The sequence below is a fragment of the Hyaena hyaena genome, unplaced genomic scaffold (assembly GCF_003009895.1).
Source record: "Hyaena hyaena isolate Hyena2069 unplaced genomic scaffold, ASM300989v1 scaffold_366, whole genome shotgun sequence".
In the NCBI taxonomy this organism is placed as follows: Eukaryota; Metazoa; Chordata; class Mammalia; order Carnivora; family Hyaenidae; genus Hyaena; species Hyaena hyaena.
This window is the reverse complement of record NW_024080999.1, coordinates 1,092,957-1,111,283: the sequence shown is the minus strand read 5'-3', so window position 1 is coordinate 1,111,283 and position 18,327 is coordinate 1,092,957. Positions and strand designations below refer to the sequence as shown.

Sequence of the window (18,327 nt, the reverse complement as noted above, 5' to 3'; positions counted from 1 at the left end):
GGCCTGGCCATCTCCCCTGAACTGCGGACTTCAGGCAATTGCTCACTTGGATACCTATAGGGCTGCTCCCATTTAATATTTCCAACGCTGAGATCCTGAGAGTCTTCCCTCCAACCCCCAACCACCCTGTCCCAACTCAAGTCTGACTCATATCAGCCCTAAGACCTTGGTGTCATCCTTGATTTTCGATTTCTCTCGCATTTCAAATCCAATCCATCAGGAAATCCTTTTAGCTCTACTTCAGAAGAAGTCAAAAAATGCAACTGCTTACCACCTCCACCGTTCTTAAAACCCAGGTCTGATCTACCGTCACGTCTTCACTTTGATTGCCCTAGCCCTGTTTCTACTTTTGCCCCACTGTGGGCTCTTCTCCAGACAGCAGCCAGAGCAGTCCCTTTATTTATTAAAAAATTTTTTTTAATGTTTTTATTTATTTCTGAGAGAGAAAGACAGTGTGAACAGGGGAGGGCCAGAGAGAGGGAGACACAGAATCTGAAACAGGCTCCAGGCTCTAAGCTGGCAGTCAGCACAGAGCCCGACAGGGGGCTCGAACCCACGAACTGTGAGATCATGACCAGAGCTGAAGTTGGACACTTAACCGACTGAGCCACCCAGGCGCCCCCAGAGCATTCCCTTTAAACAACCAGCTTGTATCCGTCTTCTGCTCAGAACCCTGCCGTCCTCCCCATCTCAATCAGAACAAAAGCCAAAGTCCATAGAATAGCCCAGAAGGATAGTACATGACCTGCCGTTCTCTAACCTCAACTCCTACTTCTCTCCCTTCACTTAGCTCCTGCCACAGTGGTCTCCTCAGTATTCCTGGACTAGATCCCTGGACAGGTACACTTCCACCCAGGGCCTGATGCTAGCCGGCCCCTCTGCATGGAATTGTCCTCTCCCCCAAGTGTCTTCCTCCTTCACTTCCTTCAAGACCCTGATCAAATGTCACTGTGTTCCTCAGGCCTACCCTGACTACTCTATTTAAAATTAAAAATGCATTCTTCATACCAGTAAGCTTTCTTTAGGATTTTGTTGACAGAATTTTTACCATCTATAATATTATAAAATGTACTTTAAAAATTATGTTAGTTGTCCACCTCTCCTCTCTAGAATGAGTTCTGGGCAGGCAGGATTTTTGTTGGTTTTGTTGGATATTTTGTTAGATATATCTAGTGATATATCCTCAATGCTCCTAAAATGATGGCTGGCATGTAGTACGAATGATAGCTTTGATCCAGAGCACGTAGCTGCAAACATTTCCTTGCCCAGAATACTGCCACTTGACCAGAGAGAAATTTTAGAGGTGCTTGTGCTCCCCCAAAGGGTCGGAGGAGTATATCTACCCACACAGCACACCTAGAATGACCGTAATCAAGTTGACAACATTCATATCTGAGAGAAGATAGCTAACATTCATTCAGAGCAACAATTACTGTATATACCAAGCACTCTTCCAAATATACGAGAGTATTAGTGAGTTTAATCCCTTAACAACTCTCCAGGGTAAATACTATTACTCCCATTTTATAACAACAACAAAAATGAGGCACAGAGGAGTTAATGGTGACTCAGTTAATAAGTCAGTAGAATCAGAATTTTAACACAGTCCGGATGGTTCCAGATTATGCTCTTAAATACTCTGTTCTACCTCTCTTTAAGTAGGAATGAGATATCAGGGGAAAGTTTCTGTATAAAGATTAATTTGTAAATCACAAGGCAAACAATGATCCTCACTGGCCTCCTTTCACTGCCTTGTTTTATTTGTTGACATCACTGTCTCCTACTATAGCCAAGCTCCTTCAAGGCTACAGGGATCCTTCATTCATATTCGTGTCAATGATACTCCAAAACACAGACATGGGAGGGGCTTAAAGAGTATTTATTCAATGTGACTTTTTTAAAGTGACTACAGTCAGCAGTACTTCTCTCTCCAGCTTGTGTTAGTGTGGTTTTCAGTAGCTTTCATTATCCCACAGGGGCCTGGAGATGAAGCAGCCCCCCGAAAGATGCAAAGCTTAAACTAAATGTTAAATGAAGACCCCAAGCATCTTAAAATGAGGAGAAGACACTCAAAATGTTAACACCAGCTATTAAGTAATAATTCTTAATATCAGAATTTCTTTTAGTTATGATGATACTTTTAAAAATAGAAAGAAAAGAACGAGGTCTTTTCTTCTACTTTTCCCATTTCCTGGGTTCTTTGCAACAAAGTCCCCTATGTAATCGCAGACCAGAACCACACCTCACTCTCTCTGCCATTCCCTATTGTCCACTAGGGTTTGGTGTCATAAACAACGCAACAGAACTTCCTTCCCTGTCTCTTTCTCTAGGATCTAGAGTGACTGTAATACCTGATTTTACTTTGCTGTATCCTCTCCTGAAGTAGGGAAAGGAGAAATGTTGTGCAAAGAGACATTGTAAATTACTTATGACTTAATCCATTTGGAATTAATTTTGCTATTGTACCCTCACATCAGCAAACACCAGTTGGACTTGATTAACTCGTGTCCTGAATCTGTACGTCTCTTCCTCTCTCTGCAGTGATAGCCTAACACATAGCTATTAACTTGGGCCGTTCTCCACCCCAGTCCAACCTGTGAAACAACTACTTGTACTGGTCTTCTCTTTAATAATAACCCTATATAAGGAATCAAGAAGTTATGTGCGTTTTTAAATATTTTACATTTCTTTTTATTTTTGAGAGAGCGAGAGAGATGAAGCATGGGGGGTGGGCGTGGACAGAGAGAGAAGGAGATAGAATCCAAAGCAGGCTCCAGGCTCTGAGCTGTCAACACAGAGCGCGACATGGGGCTCGAACCCACGAACTGTGAGATCGTGACCTGAGCTGAAGTCAGACACTTAACCGCCTGAGCCACCCAGGCGCCCCAACCCTAAATAAAGAATCAAGAAGTTTTTTGCAGAGTGCAGTCGAAATATCACTGACCATGGAGTCAGACAGACCTCGATTTAAACCCTGACTCAGCCCCATTTGAATGTGTTATTTACTTTCATTGAGAAACAAGCTTCTTTACTGAAAAGTGAGACTAATAACACCTGACTCATATTTGAATCAATGAGTATGATAAGGCTCCATCCTTTCCACAGGAGATAGGTACCACACAGGGAACACATGAAAGTGTAGTTTTTTTTCTTTTTTTAAAGAAATAAAAATGGTATATACTTAAAGTATACAACATGATGATTTCATGGACCTACATACAGATAATAAAAGGATTACTAAGTCAAACTAACGAACATATCTTCTCACGTAGTTACCTTATTTGTGTGGGTGGTAAGGACACCTGAAATCTACCCTCTTATCAATTTTCCAATATTCGATACGACATTGTTAACTATAGTCATCATGTTGCACATTCGATCTCTAGACTTGTTTATACTTTTCACTTCAACTCTATACTATTCGACCAGCATCTCTCCACTTTTTCCACCCATTTCCCCCATCTCCCTGCCAAAGGTTATCACATTTCTGCTCTATGTAATCGACTCTTAGATCCCATATATAAGTGAGATCATGCAGTTCTTTTCTTTCGTGTCTGACGTCTTTAAAGTCCTCACCAAAAGAGTCGTTTCCAACCACACTTGTCTTCTGTGGTGGAACTGTTGTCAATGACATCAGCCATTTTTTTGTGTGTTATCCTATGTTGAGTTCCACATAGGATACATTTTAGAATTTAGCACTAAGATAAAGTTTCTCTTTCTTAAAAAAACCGATGTTCCTTCACTTCTTGGAAACGGTATTTCATCTACTTTCACAGTGGATTTGCAATTGTTGTTAAGGAGAACTATGTAAACCCATGTTTCCCTTTGTATCCTGGTTTCCAGGAAGCTCAAAGTCATTAAATGATTGTACTATGAAAATAAAGATTTTGCTTCCTACCACCTTTTTTTTAACATCTTAAGTGTATTTTTTATTTCAGTATCCTTATTGGACTTTTGGATTTTATTCTGTGTTCTCAAATATATATTTAAACATATGAAATATACAAAATACATTAACTCTTCAAAATAACACCATACAATTAACCAAAGTTAAAGTGAAAATCTTTCCCCATGTACAGCTTTATGTTCGAACTATTAAAATGATTACCCTAATTATGAGAATAATCTAAATACATTTGGAACATCCGATTAATTTCTGCATCAAATGTTCTTTCAGCCCTGCTCCCAACCTTTTCTGTGAGTTTATATTTGAATCAGGCAGGAAAAGGATGCTGGTGTGTGTGTGTGTGTGTAAACTTTAGGTCAACGTATCCTGGCAGTGTTTATCAGGACCATTTTTCTAATCACTTGAAGAACCTGAAATGATTTGCTCTTCCAGCGTGGCAGTCTTAAAACAAGGAGTTTTCTTTATAGCTTATCTGCCCATCATAGAAAACAGCAATACTCTGTGAGCACCACTCCTCAATACCACAGGAAACTCAGCTTCTCTGTCGCTCATCTTCAGTTTTCCTTTCATCTGATTTCATCGCTCTCCAGTTATCCCATGCCTTGATTTCAAATTCCCTCATGCTATGCTATGCTATCCTATAATATAATTCTCTGGAGCCACACTGGATAAGGAGAAGTGTTTGAATTGATGTGTCAGATATATACAGACCTCACTGCTCTAGAGACTTCTGACAACTCAGTGCAGGAGCCAGGATTCAGGACAGGAGGAATGCTAAACACAAAGACAAATTTACTAAGCATCTGCTCTGTCCCACACAACGTGCCCAGAGGAGTGGAAGACAGAGACAAGGTAAGACATTTGTTATGTGTCTCTATATAAGGAGTTTACTGCCTAGCATGTAACTGGAATGCAGTGATGTGCTATAAAACACACTGTAAAAAAGTAACACAGAAGGGGATATCTCTGCCCAATGAATCTATCAGGAAGGATACTCACAGGTGACCTTCTTATGGAAAAAAGGAACCTTCTAGGTAGAAGAGAGAGCAATAACAGAACAAGGAGACAGTAAGGTCAAGGCTGATTAGGGAAATGGTGAGTAACACAGGCTGTCTGAGCCCATGGGACATAGATGGAGGCATGAGAGATAAGACGAGAGAGTTGGGGCCAGATCTGGGGCGAGAGGAGGAACAGAGCTTTGAATTTTAGATTTCATGTCGAATGCCATTTTAATTAAGTCATTTCCTTGTTCTAAACTTGCACTGGCTCCTCCTCACTGGACAAATACAGGAAGAGCCGGAGGCTGTGTAGGAAGTGGAAACTGATTGTATGGGGCTGGGATGAAAGAGAGAGATGAGCTCCATCCAGCTACAGGGTTTAAAGACTCAATAAAGCAATAGGATTCTGCTTCCTAATATGTGAAATAAAGCTGTCCATCCAAGTCAAGGCTGCTCAGTTGACTATTCATTAAAGGCCCAGTTAAAACACTGAATCTTCACCTCTGCCCACTTCTAACTGCCATTCTGTTTTCTATGTTATGACAATCCCATGTTACAGATCTTATGCTTCTCATAGAAATAAGTATGAAACAGGTACTTATTTGGCTGTTGGGCCAAGTGCTGGACTGGAAATTCAATGTTTTAATATTCCAATGAACCGGTAGTATCAGCAGGGACTTGGGGCTACCTACTTGACCTTTTTATAATGTTTCACATTATGGAGGTAATTGCAATGTCTCTCTCAGGGGAGTTGTTAAGAGAGCTAACAAAAAAACTTATGTATAGAACCCAGCTCTGATCAGAGATTTAGCATCAGCATTCAGTAAGTTATAAATGGTTGTTTGAAGCATTTATTTCTGAGATACAGACAGTGATGGTTATGGCTAACACAGTTCTTTTAGACTCATTGGAATTTCTGGCTATTGTCAAGAACCAAGTTTTTATGAGTTAAGATTATGCCTAAAGAAGATGATTGAAATTCATGTACTGTTTCTCAGACAGGAACAAAAAGAAACTCTATTTAAAAAGGTCCTTCTCTTATTGTTCATTTCAAGAGGCTGATTCCTGAAGTGTTAGGATTGTATTTCTAACATTGACCTAGGAGTCTCCAAAACATAAACAAGGGTGGATGAATGTATTATACCTTTAATATTAATATTAAAGTTAGCTCTATAAAAGGCTTGTCAATCCAACAAAATACAAGAAAAAGTTACACACATTAAAACGAATTTGTGAGCCAAGAAGGCAAATATGGATACATTTAGAGGGGGCATTTTTCTCCCCCTATCCGTCTGTCTCCTCTTCAACAAACGCCCAGATAAAGTCTGAGGATCCCCAACAGCAGGAGTGCGGGTGGGGAGAAATCACCTAAGCGCTCTCGATTCCTCTCATCTGTTAACATCAATAGGCAATGTAATTAAGACAAGCCCTAATGTGGTTTATTGTTTTTCTATTACACAAGCTAGTTTTGTCTCTCAACCCATCTGGCTCCTGAAGTTCATCAAAGCGACTATCCACGTGGAAAATTCCTTACACAGTCAATTTTGAAGGAGCCATATGGATGGAGAGCAACATTACCGCTAATAAACAACTCGCTGATAATTAGTTCTCAAAAGGACGTTTCATCTCTCGTGGACTATTAACATTTCATGTTAAATTCTCTAAGATTTTGTAAGTAGTTGAATGCTTTGCTCCTGTTGGAAATATCAACTCCTTGTTTCCATTCTAACAGTCACAGTCCTTAGGATAAGTGAGAGGAGGGTTGAGGGGTGCACAGGGGTGATCACATACTGTACAGGGAGTCCCTTGGGCACAGCAGACCCAGCATGCCCACATTATCCTTATCCCGTGTACATCCCTCAACCCTCCTTCTTCGTTACAGTCTATAATTAAATAAAAGTCACCCTCTTATTTCAGCCATCCAAGCCCCCCAGTTAGGAAAATTTCTTCAGTCTCTCACGTTCACCAACCCCTATTACCAATCCATTGCCAAACCATGTCATTTTTACCTCTTAAATGTCTTAAATAGTACCCTTTTCTCCATCCTTTTTGCCTTCATTGGTCACCTGGTATTCTTAGCTTCACTCCCAGGAAGCAAGCCCAGGACCCAGGGGAGATATAGTTTCATTGGACTTGGAGCTAGAGAGGCAGTGGATGTGTGGTTGGCAAGGCTCACCCAAGGCAATGGAAGATGGAAGAATCTAAAGGGAAAGCTAAGATCTGCATTTTGGAGAGAGAGTCAGGAAGTATCAAATCTAATATGTTGTGTGTTTGAGTGGGAGAGGGGATGGGGTTAAATGCCAATTGCTGAGTGATTACTCTACATACGAAGTTGGCACTTATGGGCAGGAATGTGATGGTCCATTGGAACAGGAGTAGACAGACATTGGAACTGTAAGCTTCTAAACCAAGCCTCTGGCCTCAGTGGCACTAATTAAAATTCAGAATTATTTAATTTTCCTTTCCTTTTCTCATCTCCCCCCAAAAATCTAAGCTTTGAGGCTAGGGACCCCCCTGTGTGTGTCACCGTCATATGCCCAGTGTTTCCCACAGTACTTGAGGCATGATCAACACTATCAAATATTTGTTGAGGGGCAGCTGGGGGCTCAGTCAGTTGAGCACCCGACTTCAGCTCAGGTCATGATCTGTGGTTTCAGTTTGTGAGTTCGAGCGCCACATCGGCCTTGCTGCTGTCAGCCCGCTTCGGATCCTTTATCTTCCTGTCTCTATCTTTTATCCCCCACTTGTGCTCCCTCTCAAAAATATACATATTTTTAAAAAAGAAAAAAATAAAATATTTGTTGAATATCTGAATTGGTCTTGAATACTGAAAATCTAATCTCATCACTTTAATGCTTAAGAATTCTTCAGTGACTCCATCAAGTCTTTAGGGTAAAATAAACCCAGAATCTTTAGTTTAGCATTAAACAAATAAACAAAAAATAAGCCATTTGGTTAGTTCAGGTCATTTTCCCACCTAGAAGCTTAACATTTCCTCCCTCTTCTCCCTGCAAAGAGCGGCAGTTTCTATCATAATACACTACTTGTGATTTTTCACATGTGTCATATTCATTCACCTCTTTCCTCATAAGCAGGGATAGTTCAGGAAACACACTCTCCAGAAAGCTTTTCCAAACTTTTTTCTTGACCTTGGTAAATAAGAAGGCAGTGATGGTTAATTTTGTGCCAACTTAGCTAAGATATGGTACTCGGTTGTTTGGTCAAATGCCAGTCTAATGTTGCTATGAAAATTTGGTTTGTTAGGGGCACCTGGGTGGCTTAGTCGGTTAAGCGTCTGACTTTCGCTTGGGTCATGATCTCGCGGTTCGTGGGTTCAAGCCCCGCGTCGGGCTCTGTGCTGACTGCCAGCTCAGAGCCTGGAGCCTATTTCAGAGTCTGTGTCTTCCCCTCTCTCTGAGCCTCCCCTGTTCATGCTGTCTCTCTCCTAGAAATAAATAAAAATATTTAAAAAAAAAAGAAAAGAAAATTTGGTTTGTTAGATATGATTAACATTTTTAAAAAATTTGTTTAAGTCGGCTCCATGCCCAGCACAGAGCCCAACATGAGGCTTGAACACAGGAGTCTGAGACCAAGATCTGAGCCGTGATCGAGAATGTTTAACCGACTGAGCCACCCAGGCTCCCATGGATAGGATTAACATTTAAGTCAGTAGACTTTGAATAAAGCAAATTGCCCTCCATAACGTGATTAAGCCTCATCCAACAGTGAAGAACTTAAAAGGAAAGACTGAGGTTTCCCAAAGAAGAAGAAAATCTCCTCAAGACTGCAACATAGAAATGCTGCCTGAATTTCCAGCCCATGACCAGTTCTGCAGACCTCAGACTTGCTAGGCTTCACAACCACAGGAGACAATTGTGTAAGATCTATCAGTTTCTCTCTCTCTCTCTCTCTCTCTCCCTTTCTCTCTCTCTCTCTCTGCACCCATCCCACCTTATAGAGAGATTGTGTTTCTCTGGAAAACCTATACTAATACAGGAGCTTTCTATTTTAACTCCTATGTCTAGAACTTAGCAGATGAATAAATGGAAAATAAAACCTAGCATGAAATCACCCTCCATAACAGAAGAGGACTTTGCAGTGCAGAGGTAATCAGCTCAGGGCAGGGAAATACTAGTGAGTTAACCTGGGCTCCAGCACATCCCTCAATAGCCCCTCCCCGGCCGCCGGTGACTTGATCATCTGAGGCATAATAAAAAATAATGAGGAAAATATACATTTTATGAGTCCACTCATTCTGTTTTGAACACGGGGGAACATGTTACAAAGATTTCAACATGCACTCCCAGTGCTGGAGGGTAGAACAGTTGGGTGGGGCCTCGGACCTCCTGGAAGGAAGTGTAAAATCAGCCAAGAGCATAGAAATGGGGTGCATTTCTTTGTGCGTCCTATCTTACCTCCTTGTGTGTGGGCTTTGATTTTTGAATGACTGCTGAGTCACTGAAGAAGACCTCTCCACACCAGCTTCTTTGGACTGCTTGTTTTCAACCCCTGGTCTAAACAAATCTCAGCATGTCTTCAGTGAGGTAAGTGAGCATATGACCAAAGTTCTAGGCAACAATGGCCACCCTCTGGCTATTTTTCTGGTGCTTGCTGGACTTCTGCGTTTATGCTAGAAAATGCCAGATCGTTCCCAGTAGGGTATGACAGAGAGACAGAGAGTAGGTGCTGGTAAATATTTACTGAAAATCTCTGAGAACAAAGTGCACACCGAGAGTTCTTACCAATAGGCACGTCACCAATTCGGTCTTGCTTCGGCTCCTCTCTCTGGGTATTATCCTCCTCCATCAGAATCTTCTGCTAAATCTCAAAGCAGAAACTGAGAAAAGAAAAGTATCATGACTGGGAAGCCAAGACGGTCTCTGAGAACTGAAGGTCAATAGAGCTAACATCTGGTGAACACTAACTGCTGCTGACTTTTAAAAACAGACATCCTGGATTATCCTATAATCCCGTTGCTGACTATCCTTTAGACTGACAAACTTCAATACCATCACCACTAACCAACATCAACAAAAGCACACTTTTGGGTAGAACTGTTACAGATTAAAGGAAAAAAAAAGACAACAGATGCCAGCAAACAAGTAAAGATCAATACTTAGAAGAATCAGTCCTCAGTATAACGACCTGGGGTTCGTTGTTACTTATATTCTATTGTTCATCTCATGCTTTGTCAGTCATCCCATTGGGTCCTTTGTCTTTATTCTTTCCTTTAATTTTTACAAAACCTCATGTTATAGAAAAAGAAACCAGTATCTTTGCTCTTAAGAGTTTTCTAAAGAGCTCTTGACTTTAAGTCAGGCTTTTCTCAGCTTTCGTATGTGTCTAGATTTCTCTGCAGAGTCAGGCATGCCCCGATGGATGATGTGGCCCCACCGTCATATGAGGGATCTCATTTGTTGTGCACCTACTATGCCAAATATTCCTCATCTAATTTTCACAATGGCTCCAAGACTAAGTATTACCATTCACATTTTACAGATGAGAGGCCTAAAGCTCAAGAAAAAGAGAGTTATCAAAAGTCACACAACCAGTAATGTGTGCTACCTTGTAAAGTGACAGCCCTCATCTACCATTTGGATACAGAAAAAAGTATCAGGTTTTGTTTAACTTGTTCTTAATGTATTAAGGAGGATGGATTTTAATGGTGATAGAACTAGAAGCAGAAAGACCAGTTAGAGGTCTATACCATATTTCCAGGGAGACATGTAAAGAAACTAAAGCGGGGCATTTGTTTAAGATAACAAGGTTCAAACTTGTTATCTTATATATCATATAGATACAGAAATAGGCATAGGCACAAGTATAGAGACAGAGATAGATATCTCATCAGCCCAAGATAACTCAAGATGATTTATTGGTACTGGCAGGTAGGTAAGGGGAGAGTCTGGTGTGATTTGGTAGCTGAATGATGATGATGCCATTATCCAGGAAGAGAAATGCAGGAAGTGGAGCAGATGGAAAGCAAGGAAGGGAATTCAATTTTGGATACGTTGATTTGGAATTTGTCAGTAGATTATCCAAATAAAGTGTGAGGTAGAGATCATGGGTAGAGTTGGAAATTCGAAGGGTCAGATCATGAGAGGTTTTGCTTTTTCTCAAAATGGAAGGGAGCAAGCTAAGCAGGCTCATATGTTGAGGGAAGATAGAGAGGGAAATGGTAAAGATATAGAAGAGAGGGGGATTAAGTGATGGAACAAGGTCATGGGAGAGAGGGTGAGGATTGGGTCAAGAGCCCAGTTGGAGGGTTGGCCTTGACTGATGCATATTTCCTAAACAGAATACCTGGATCCTAAAATCAGCATTGTGCTTAATGAGGAAATACTAGAGATATTTGCACTAAGATTAGGAAAGAGTCAAGAATGCTTAACATCTCTACTACTACTGAAGATTTTTCTAGAGATATTAACCAATATACTATAAACAGACAGAGCAATAAGAGGCACAGAAATTGGAATAGAAGGAAAACTATTTTCAGATGATATGATAGCTTACTCAGAGAACCTGAGAAAATCAACAGTAAACTAACAAAAATGATAAAATAAATGCTAATGTACTAATGCCAATTTTAGTTTTGTTATGTTTAAAATAACTTCAACCTTCAGAAAAGCTGCAAGATGGGAATGCAAACTGATGCAGCCACTCTGGAAAACAGTATGGAAGTTCCTCAAAAAATTAAAAATAGAACTACTCTAGGACCCAGCAATTGCACTACTAGGTATTTATCCAAAGGATACAAAAATGCTTATTTGAAGGGGCCCATGAACTCTAATGCTTATAGCAGCACTATCAACAATAGCTAAATTATAGAAAGACCCCAAATTTCTATCAACTGACAATGGATAAAGAAGGTATGGTATATATATATATACCATATATATATATATATAGCAGTCAGCACAGAGCCCGACGCAGGGCTCGAACCCACGAACCGTGAGATCATGACCTAAGCGAAAGTGGGACGCTTAACCGACTAAGCCACCCAGGCGCCCCAATGATGCCATGCTTTTATCTTCTTTTATTTTTACTATAAAAGTTTTAAAGCAGACTATAAATGTGGAAATATGTTAAACCATTCATTCCGCTGAATTCTCCCTAGATAGAATATTCATGGGAAAAATTGTCTTCTTTCCAAGTGATTCTAAGACGTCTCTCAGGTTGTGTATTCTCAGGTCTGACTGATCTCCATGTAAATCTCAGGTAAGGAGACTGTTCTTAGATTAAATTTTAAAGGCATACAAAGAATACAACCATCCTATTGTGTTAGATATGGGTTCTAAGCATGTTTAAAAAAATGTTCTAGTCTGACTTTGTTCAAAGTTCTGTTGGGAATTCTTGGAAATCTGTTAGATTACCACTAATTCCATGGACCCATAGTTTAAATTTCTTTACATGTAGAGGCTACAACTACTTTTCCATAATTATATTTTTTCTGGTTTTCATTGATTATCTGAAGACTTTTAAAAGCATAACAGATACATAGGTAACCATCATGCTGTGTGTGTTTGATGAATCGTGTCCTCATTAGCCTACCCAGATACATTATTAGATATTCCTTATTTCTTTTTTGCCTTTTAATGTTTATTCATTTTTTGAGAGAGAGAGAGAGAGAAAGAGAGACAGAGAGAGAGATTGAGAGAATGAGTGGGGAGTGGGGCAGGGAGCCTTATTTCTGGAGTCCAGACAGGTTTCTGGAGCCAGTGTAAATGATCACATGGAGAGTTACCAGGTTTTTGTGGCAAATTCAAGATTTCCTTGAGTGCCTGGGATCCATGCTTCTCGAAGCCAACTCAGTGGAAGTGTTCTTGCATGTTGACGTTCTATTTTCTTCTCTCCTTGGTGGCAGAATAAACCCCCCCCACACACGCACTTTTTTTCTTTTTTTGCTACTGTTCTTTGTAGGAGCCATATTTTCTAGAACAGGTTGGAAAGAGATGGATTATGGGAAGGGCAAAATTCCACTTCCTGGTTGCCTAGAGACAAGGCCACACCAAGGAACTTTAAAAAATACAGATTCCTTAACACCAGTACAGACTTTCTAATCAGAGTGTGTGGAATGAATCCAGTAATATGTATTTTTTAGAGAAATTTCTCAAGAGATTCTTCCTTGACTAGCATTGAGGGGTTGTGATTTACACATAGGTTTAGCAGAATGATCCCTAAAGAAATTTACAAGAGTCTGGGAAAAGATGCTTTTCCTAGCCCCTTCTTAGCAAACTGTGGCTGATATTAGCATATGAATTTAAGGAAACAATTTTGTTAATGCAACATTTCTCAAGCTTATTTGAGTATAGAACACACTTTTTTTTTGACACAGCACATTACTACCCCCAAAAGCACAAACTTTATGAAATGAAATGTTGAGATAGAAAATACAACTCACCATGTTGTCACCCTCTTTTTATTGACAAAATCAATATCTCTTATGTTTGTCAACTGAGTAATACATGTAACTTGCAGCCATTTATCTGTATTATACAAGGCCTTCATTATAAGTATTATTATCTGTCTCTTCCTCTGCTCATTCCTAAACCTTAGATGTTGAAGAAAATAAAAATAGTTATAGAATTAATCTGCATTGATTACTTCCTGAATGCTAGGCTCTGTTCAAAGTACTTTTCAGGCAATATATAATTAATCTATGGCCCTACGGAGTAAGTTTTATTATTATAACACTGTTATGACAGGATATCGAGGTAAAGAGAGATTAAGTAGCTAAACCTAAGAAAACACGCAGTTATGAAGTGGTGAATCAAGTATTACAGACATTAAATCCAGGTGTTCAGACTCTTGAGCTGATAGTATTAAGCACTCTTATATTGCTTGAGCATTAGTCACTGGTCTTCCTCTACATGCTCCTTCTTGACGGTCTCATCCAGTCAAAGCTTCACCTTATCCGAGGCTTACTAAACCCTTCCCCTAACTCTTGTTCTCTCTTCTGGGCCACGGACCCACTCACTAACTGCTTGCTTGACATCTCAGTGGGAAGCTATCAACTGGAACCTCAAAGTCAATATATTTCTAGTAGAATCTCATCTTTCCTCCTCCAAATTTACCCCTCCTTCTGTGTTCTCTCTTTTCATCCATTCATGTATTTCTTCTTATGACATATCTGAGCCTCTATTATGTGTCTGGTACTGTGCGCTGGTAGGGATATGTATACAAATGAACAGAACTTGGATTCTTACTCTCGGTTTCTATGGCCCCAGAACTTCAGTGAACACATGCTTCATCATGCCTTCCTCTTCTTTCTTTGTTATGATCTTCCAGATTAATCTCCAGCAGCTATATTCATTCTCTAAATTGTTCTCAAGCTATATTTACTTGAAAGGGAATTTGATTGTCCTGAATTATTTTCCCATGACAGTTCACTGGCACATCTGTAGGTGGTCTGGCAGATTGTAGTCTAAGGATGGCCACACCACCAAGCATGCAATGTGACACATTCTTGCAATGTGACATTGACAGTCCTTCCTTGTGAGATGGGGTCTATACCTCCTCCCTTTGCATGTCAGTGGGCTTGTATCCGCTGTGGAAGTGGTGATATTATGTGCTTTCAGGGGCTAAGTTCTAGCAGGCAAAACAACTCCTGTCTGGCCTTTTGAGGGTGCTTGCACTTGGACCCCAAGGAAGGGGAAAGACCTTGCAGAATTGTGATATGAAAGTGTTCCGGGTTATGGTCCCTACTGAGGACCCAGGTAACAACCAGCACCAACCTCCAGACTGGTGAGGGGACAAGATTTCATATGATTCCCAGTCCTGGCCTTCAAGCCACCATAGCTGATACTGAGTAGAGCAGAAACAAGTTACCGCCTCTGAGCTTTACATAAATTGGAGGTGTGTGAGCCACAGAAGTGTTGTCATTGTCTCAAGCCATGAGTTTTGGGATTGCTTGTTAGGCAGAAAGATACAGGCGGAGGAGGTGCCCACATCTGTTTCAACCTCCTATATATTGCCGGAGGCAAGGTCACATAGCACAAAGCACAGTTGCTGCCAAGGAGGCAGGCACCATGATTAAATGTGAATCGTGTGTCATTATTTTTCAAATGTTAATCCTCTATAGCACCTAATAGAGTGTGTTGCATAGAGTATATGTCAAATAAATATTTATTGAATTGAATTGAAGCATGATGTAATAGTAAGAACATACATTTTGCTGTCAGATATACTAAATTTTAAGCCAAAGTTCTAAATGTCACAGTTCTAATTTTTACATATAATTATGTACATATGTATAATATAATTATACATATATAATATATAATGTATACACATATTATATATAACATATATATGTATGTATAATATATACATATTATATATATAATATATATATGCTAAACATCTGATTTTTATTAAAAGCAGAAAAGCCTAAGTGTCAGAAAGCAAAAACAATAAAATTAATGCTAGTTTCCTCTGAAAACTGGGAATTTTGGAAGGGTGTGGGAGTGAAGTGATCTTAAAATAGATACTTTGAAAATTTTGTATAATTTGATTTTTTGTTGTTCCTTGCTTTTTTTTCTTTAATGAAAACATTAAAAACATGTTTGAAGTTCACAAATTTGATACCATTATAAGCAGACAGTACCATTAACAGAAACAGTAAAGTGTGAAAAGATTATTAGATTCAGGGCACCGATGATGATTCGATGTAGATTAACGTGTATTTGGTATAAAGGGCCGAATCGTGGTTGGAGTTGTGGTCGTTGGCAGTGTTGAAGGTGCGCCTGGGCAGGCCCTCTAGATTCTGGTTCTAGTAGGGCCAGTCAGGAGATGGGATCGATCGGGTGGGGCTTGCAGCTGAGAGGGTCAGAGACAAGCACCACAGATCTTTTCTAGTTCTGCCTGTCCCAGTACTGGACGAAATAACTCTTTTTGACACAGTCTGTTTACCCTAAAGCTTGTTTACCCTCATGCCATTTCTGTGATTCTGTAATAATTAACTCTGGACCTTCCAACCTAATATGAAAGTTGGTAGGTAGGACAATATTCTACAGCCGAAAGTAGCCTTCATAAATTTATCTATCCCCACCATGAACTTACTTACAGTTTTAACCTGGGATATATCTATAGCTGTATTTGTATCTATGTTTATAGCTATATTCATAGCACCTATATCATTTATATATCTGTCTGGATATATGAACAGAAATAGATATCCTGCCTGTACATTCTCATATAAAACAATCAGAATTTATTCAAATTTAGCTCTGACCAGTATGAGATGTTAGGACGTATTGAGTGTAGGGTAAATGTATTATAAGCATGGAGTCCACACAAGGTATTATAGCGGTACGGTGCAGAGCCAGGGTTTTACTACAGGATTACTGACTGCTTCTCCAGATGAATTTAAATCGATGGCTCTAAGAACATTTTCACAAAAAGGCATCTTCTAGCCTATTGACCCTAGAAATGCACTTCTCACAGCTCCAATTTGAAGATCTTCAAATTGGCGTCAAAATGCTTTGGGCAAAAGAAACATCGTGTATTTTATTAAGTGAATATTATCCCCAAAGTGCACTAATGAATTTTTTTAATACATGAAAAGCCTCTTTTAAAATTTAATATTTAGTACACATTGCCTTGGATGAGTATTAAATAATACATTTGAAATTTTAAAAATGCATATGCAAAATTCTCCACGATATTAGGGACTGTAATTCTATTGTTGTCAGTTTCCTTTTATGTATCCTGTCTTCTGTGGGTTTTGAACAGATATAGGGATAACAAAAAACTGTCATGATGCCTTTCTCTTCTTTTCTTTTTTTCTTTACAAAGCAAGAAGAAAGGCATGGGAGTATATTAGTTGCCTAAGATCTCACTGCTCTTCATGATGACAATGATATTCTTAGACTCTGGGATGTGTTGACTTTTTTTGCTACTCTCTTTACTCATGATATTTAGAAACAAGTGACTTATACATACCCAAGAAGGATGTATGTATTTGTATAAGATATATATGTGTATTTTAAATCACTGCTATGAATTTATATGCTATCTCAAAAGTTAATGGAAAAAGTACACCATTTCAAGTAAAGAATTTAGATTGCATTAACTTTGTCAGTTTCTTTCTTTCCAAATAGAAACACCAGACTTGGTTTCCCTGCTTGTCCTCAAGCAGTATATCTGCCCAGCTATTCCAAAGTGAAAATCATTACTTCCTGCTACCTAGTAGATGTACAGGAATGAGAGGGAGAAGATAAACTTCTTTTCTGAAGCCAGGAACAATGCTGAGGACGTGGAGGCCTCCGCCACATTTTAGTAGCTTTTTGTGCATCCTTTAGCGTGGCTGGAGGAAACAAAATTACCAATTTCTCCATGAGAGTTTGGGTCCATAGTGGTTTTAAAAAGTTGTAGGCGGGAAGAGACTCTGAATCTGAATCTGTTAGGAACTGGAATGATACCTAATCCCCTTTTCTTTTGAATTATTCTGTTGGTTTGGTGATGAGAAATAAGACAAAATGAGGTAAAAACAAACCAAACCAAAGTGCAAGTTTAAGACCTAGTAAAATAATGGGTGTAGTCTTCCAGAATCTGGTTAAACAAAACAAAAAAAAAAACAAATGTAATTCTTAGAAATGTAAGACATCAGAGTTGTTTTTTTTTTTTCTTCTTCTTTAAACAAGAGAATAGTGGAAGATACAGGAGTCCAGGATAAGAAAAGAGTAAGGATGAGATCTTCATTCAGGGTGGTGGAACCATCCACCCACTCATATGAGTTGTTTTTCAGTTGTGGTGAATGTGAATAACCCATCTGCCGCTTTCACCCTATTCCTCTCTTTGCCGATTGTAGGCCTTCGTGAGATGGTGCAATACAGACAGAATGAGAGAAGATAAATGACTCTCCAGTGGTTCCATAACCTTTATCATTAGTATCTTGTCTCTAATTAAGGCTGGTGATAGGAGAAGCGAAATGTCTTAAATTCTGGGTGAACAGTCATTTAACTACTCAGAAAAACATTTGAAACTTAGGACAAAAAATTGCAAATATTTGTCTCTGTTTATTCTGAGCTCATAAACGACTGAGCTTCCTTTTTTCTCCCTAAGAGAAGAGACGCAGTAGATGCTGACTGGATGGTAAACTCCACAGGATCACTCTGGTGTGTTTGTCTTTATATTCATGGCACTTGGCACTGGGTGGGGCCTCAATGAATATTTGCTAGATATCAAATGATTGAGTAAAAGGGGAGGCATAATCTTTTAGAAGCCAAAACAATTTTTAAGTCTTGAGAAGTTCATCTAAGTATGCCATTCCATCTGTGTTCATAGGTCAACCGAAAAAGAGGAATCAGACAGGGAAGTCAACAGATAATCCACTGAAAGATATGAATCTGGGGGTATCTTTGTGATCCACTTTTCCTATCACTTGTGGGAAATATCGCCAGCATATGAATCAATCAGTGC

The 18,327-nt window shown here is 39.5% G+C and overlaps 1 protein-coding gene across 10 annotated transcripts in view; it reads right to left on the bottom strand.

Annotated features, from left to right (window-relative positions):
- The window catches only part of PHLDB2 (pleckstrin homology like domain family B member 2), a 225,666-nt gene that overhangs the window by 111,158 nt on the left and 96,181 nt on the right, over window positions 1–18,327 (bottom strand). For 9 of the 10 annotated variants that reach the window (XM_039250363.1, XM_039250365.1, XM_039250364.1 and 6 more), the window contains exon 2: window positions 9,648–9,742. The exons of the other annotated variant lie outside the window; for it this stretch is intronic. In XM_039250363.1, the coding sequence (XP_039106294.1) occupies window positions 9,648–9,711 (64 nt within the window). In that variant the 5' untranslated portion in view covers window positions 9,712–9,742. The remainder of the gene's footprint in view (window positions 1–9,647; window positions 9,743–18,327) is intronic. 10 annotated transcript variants of the gene reach the window in all.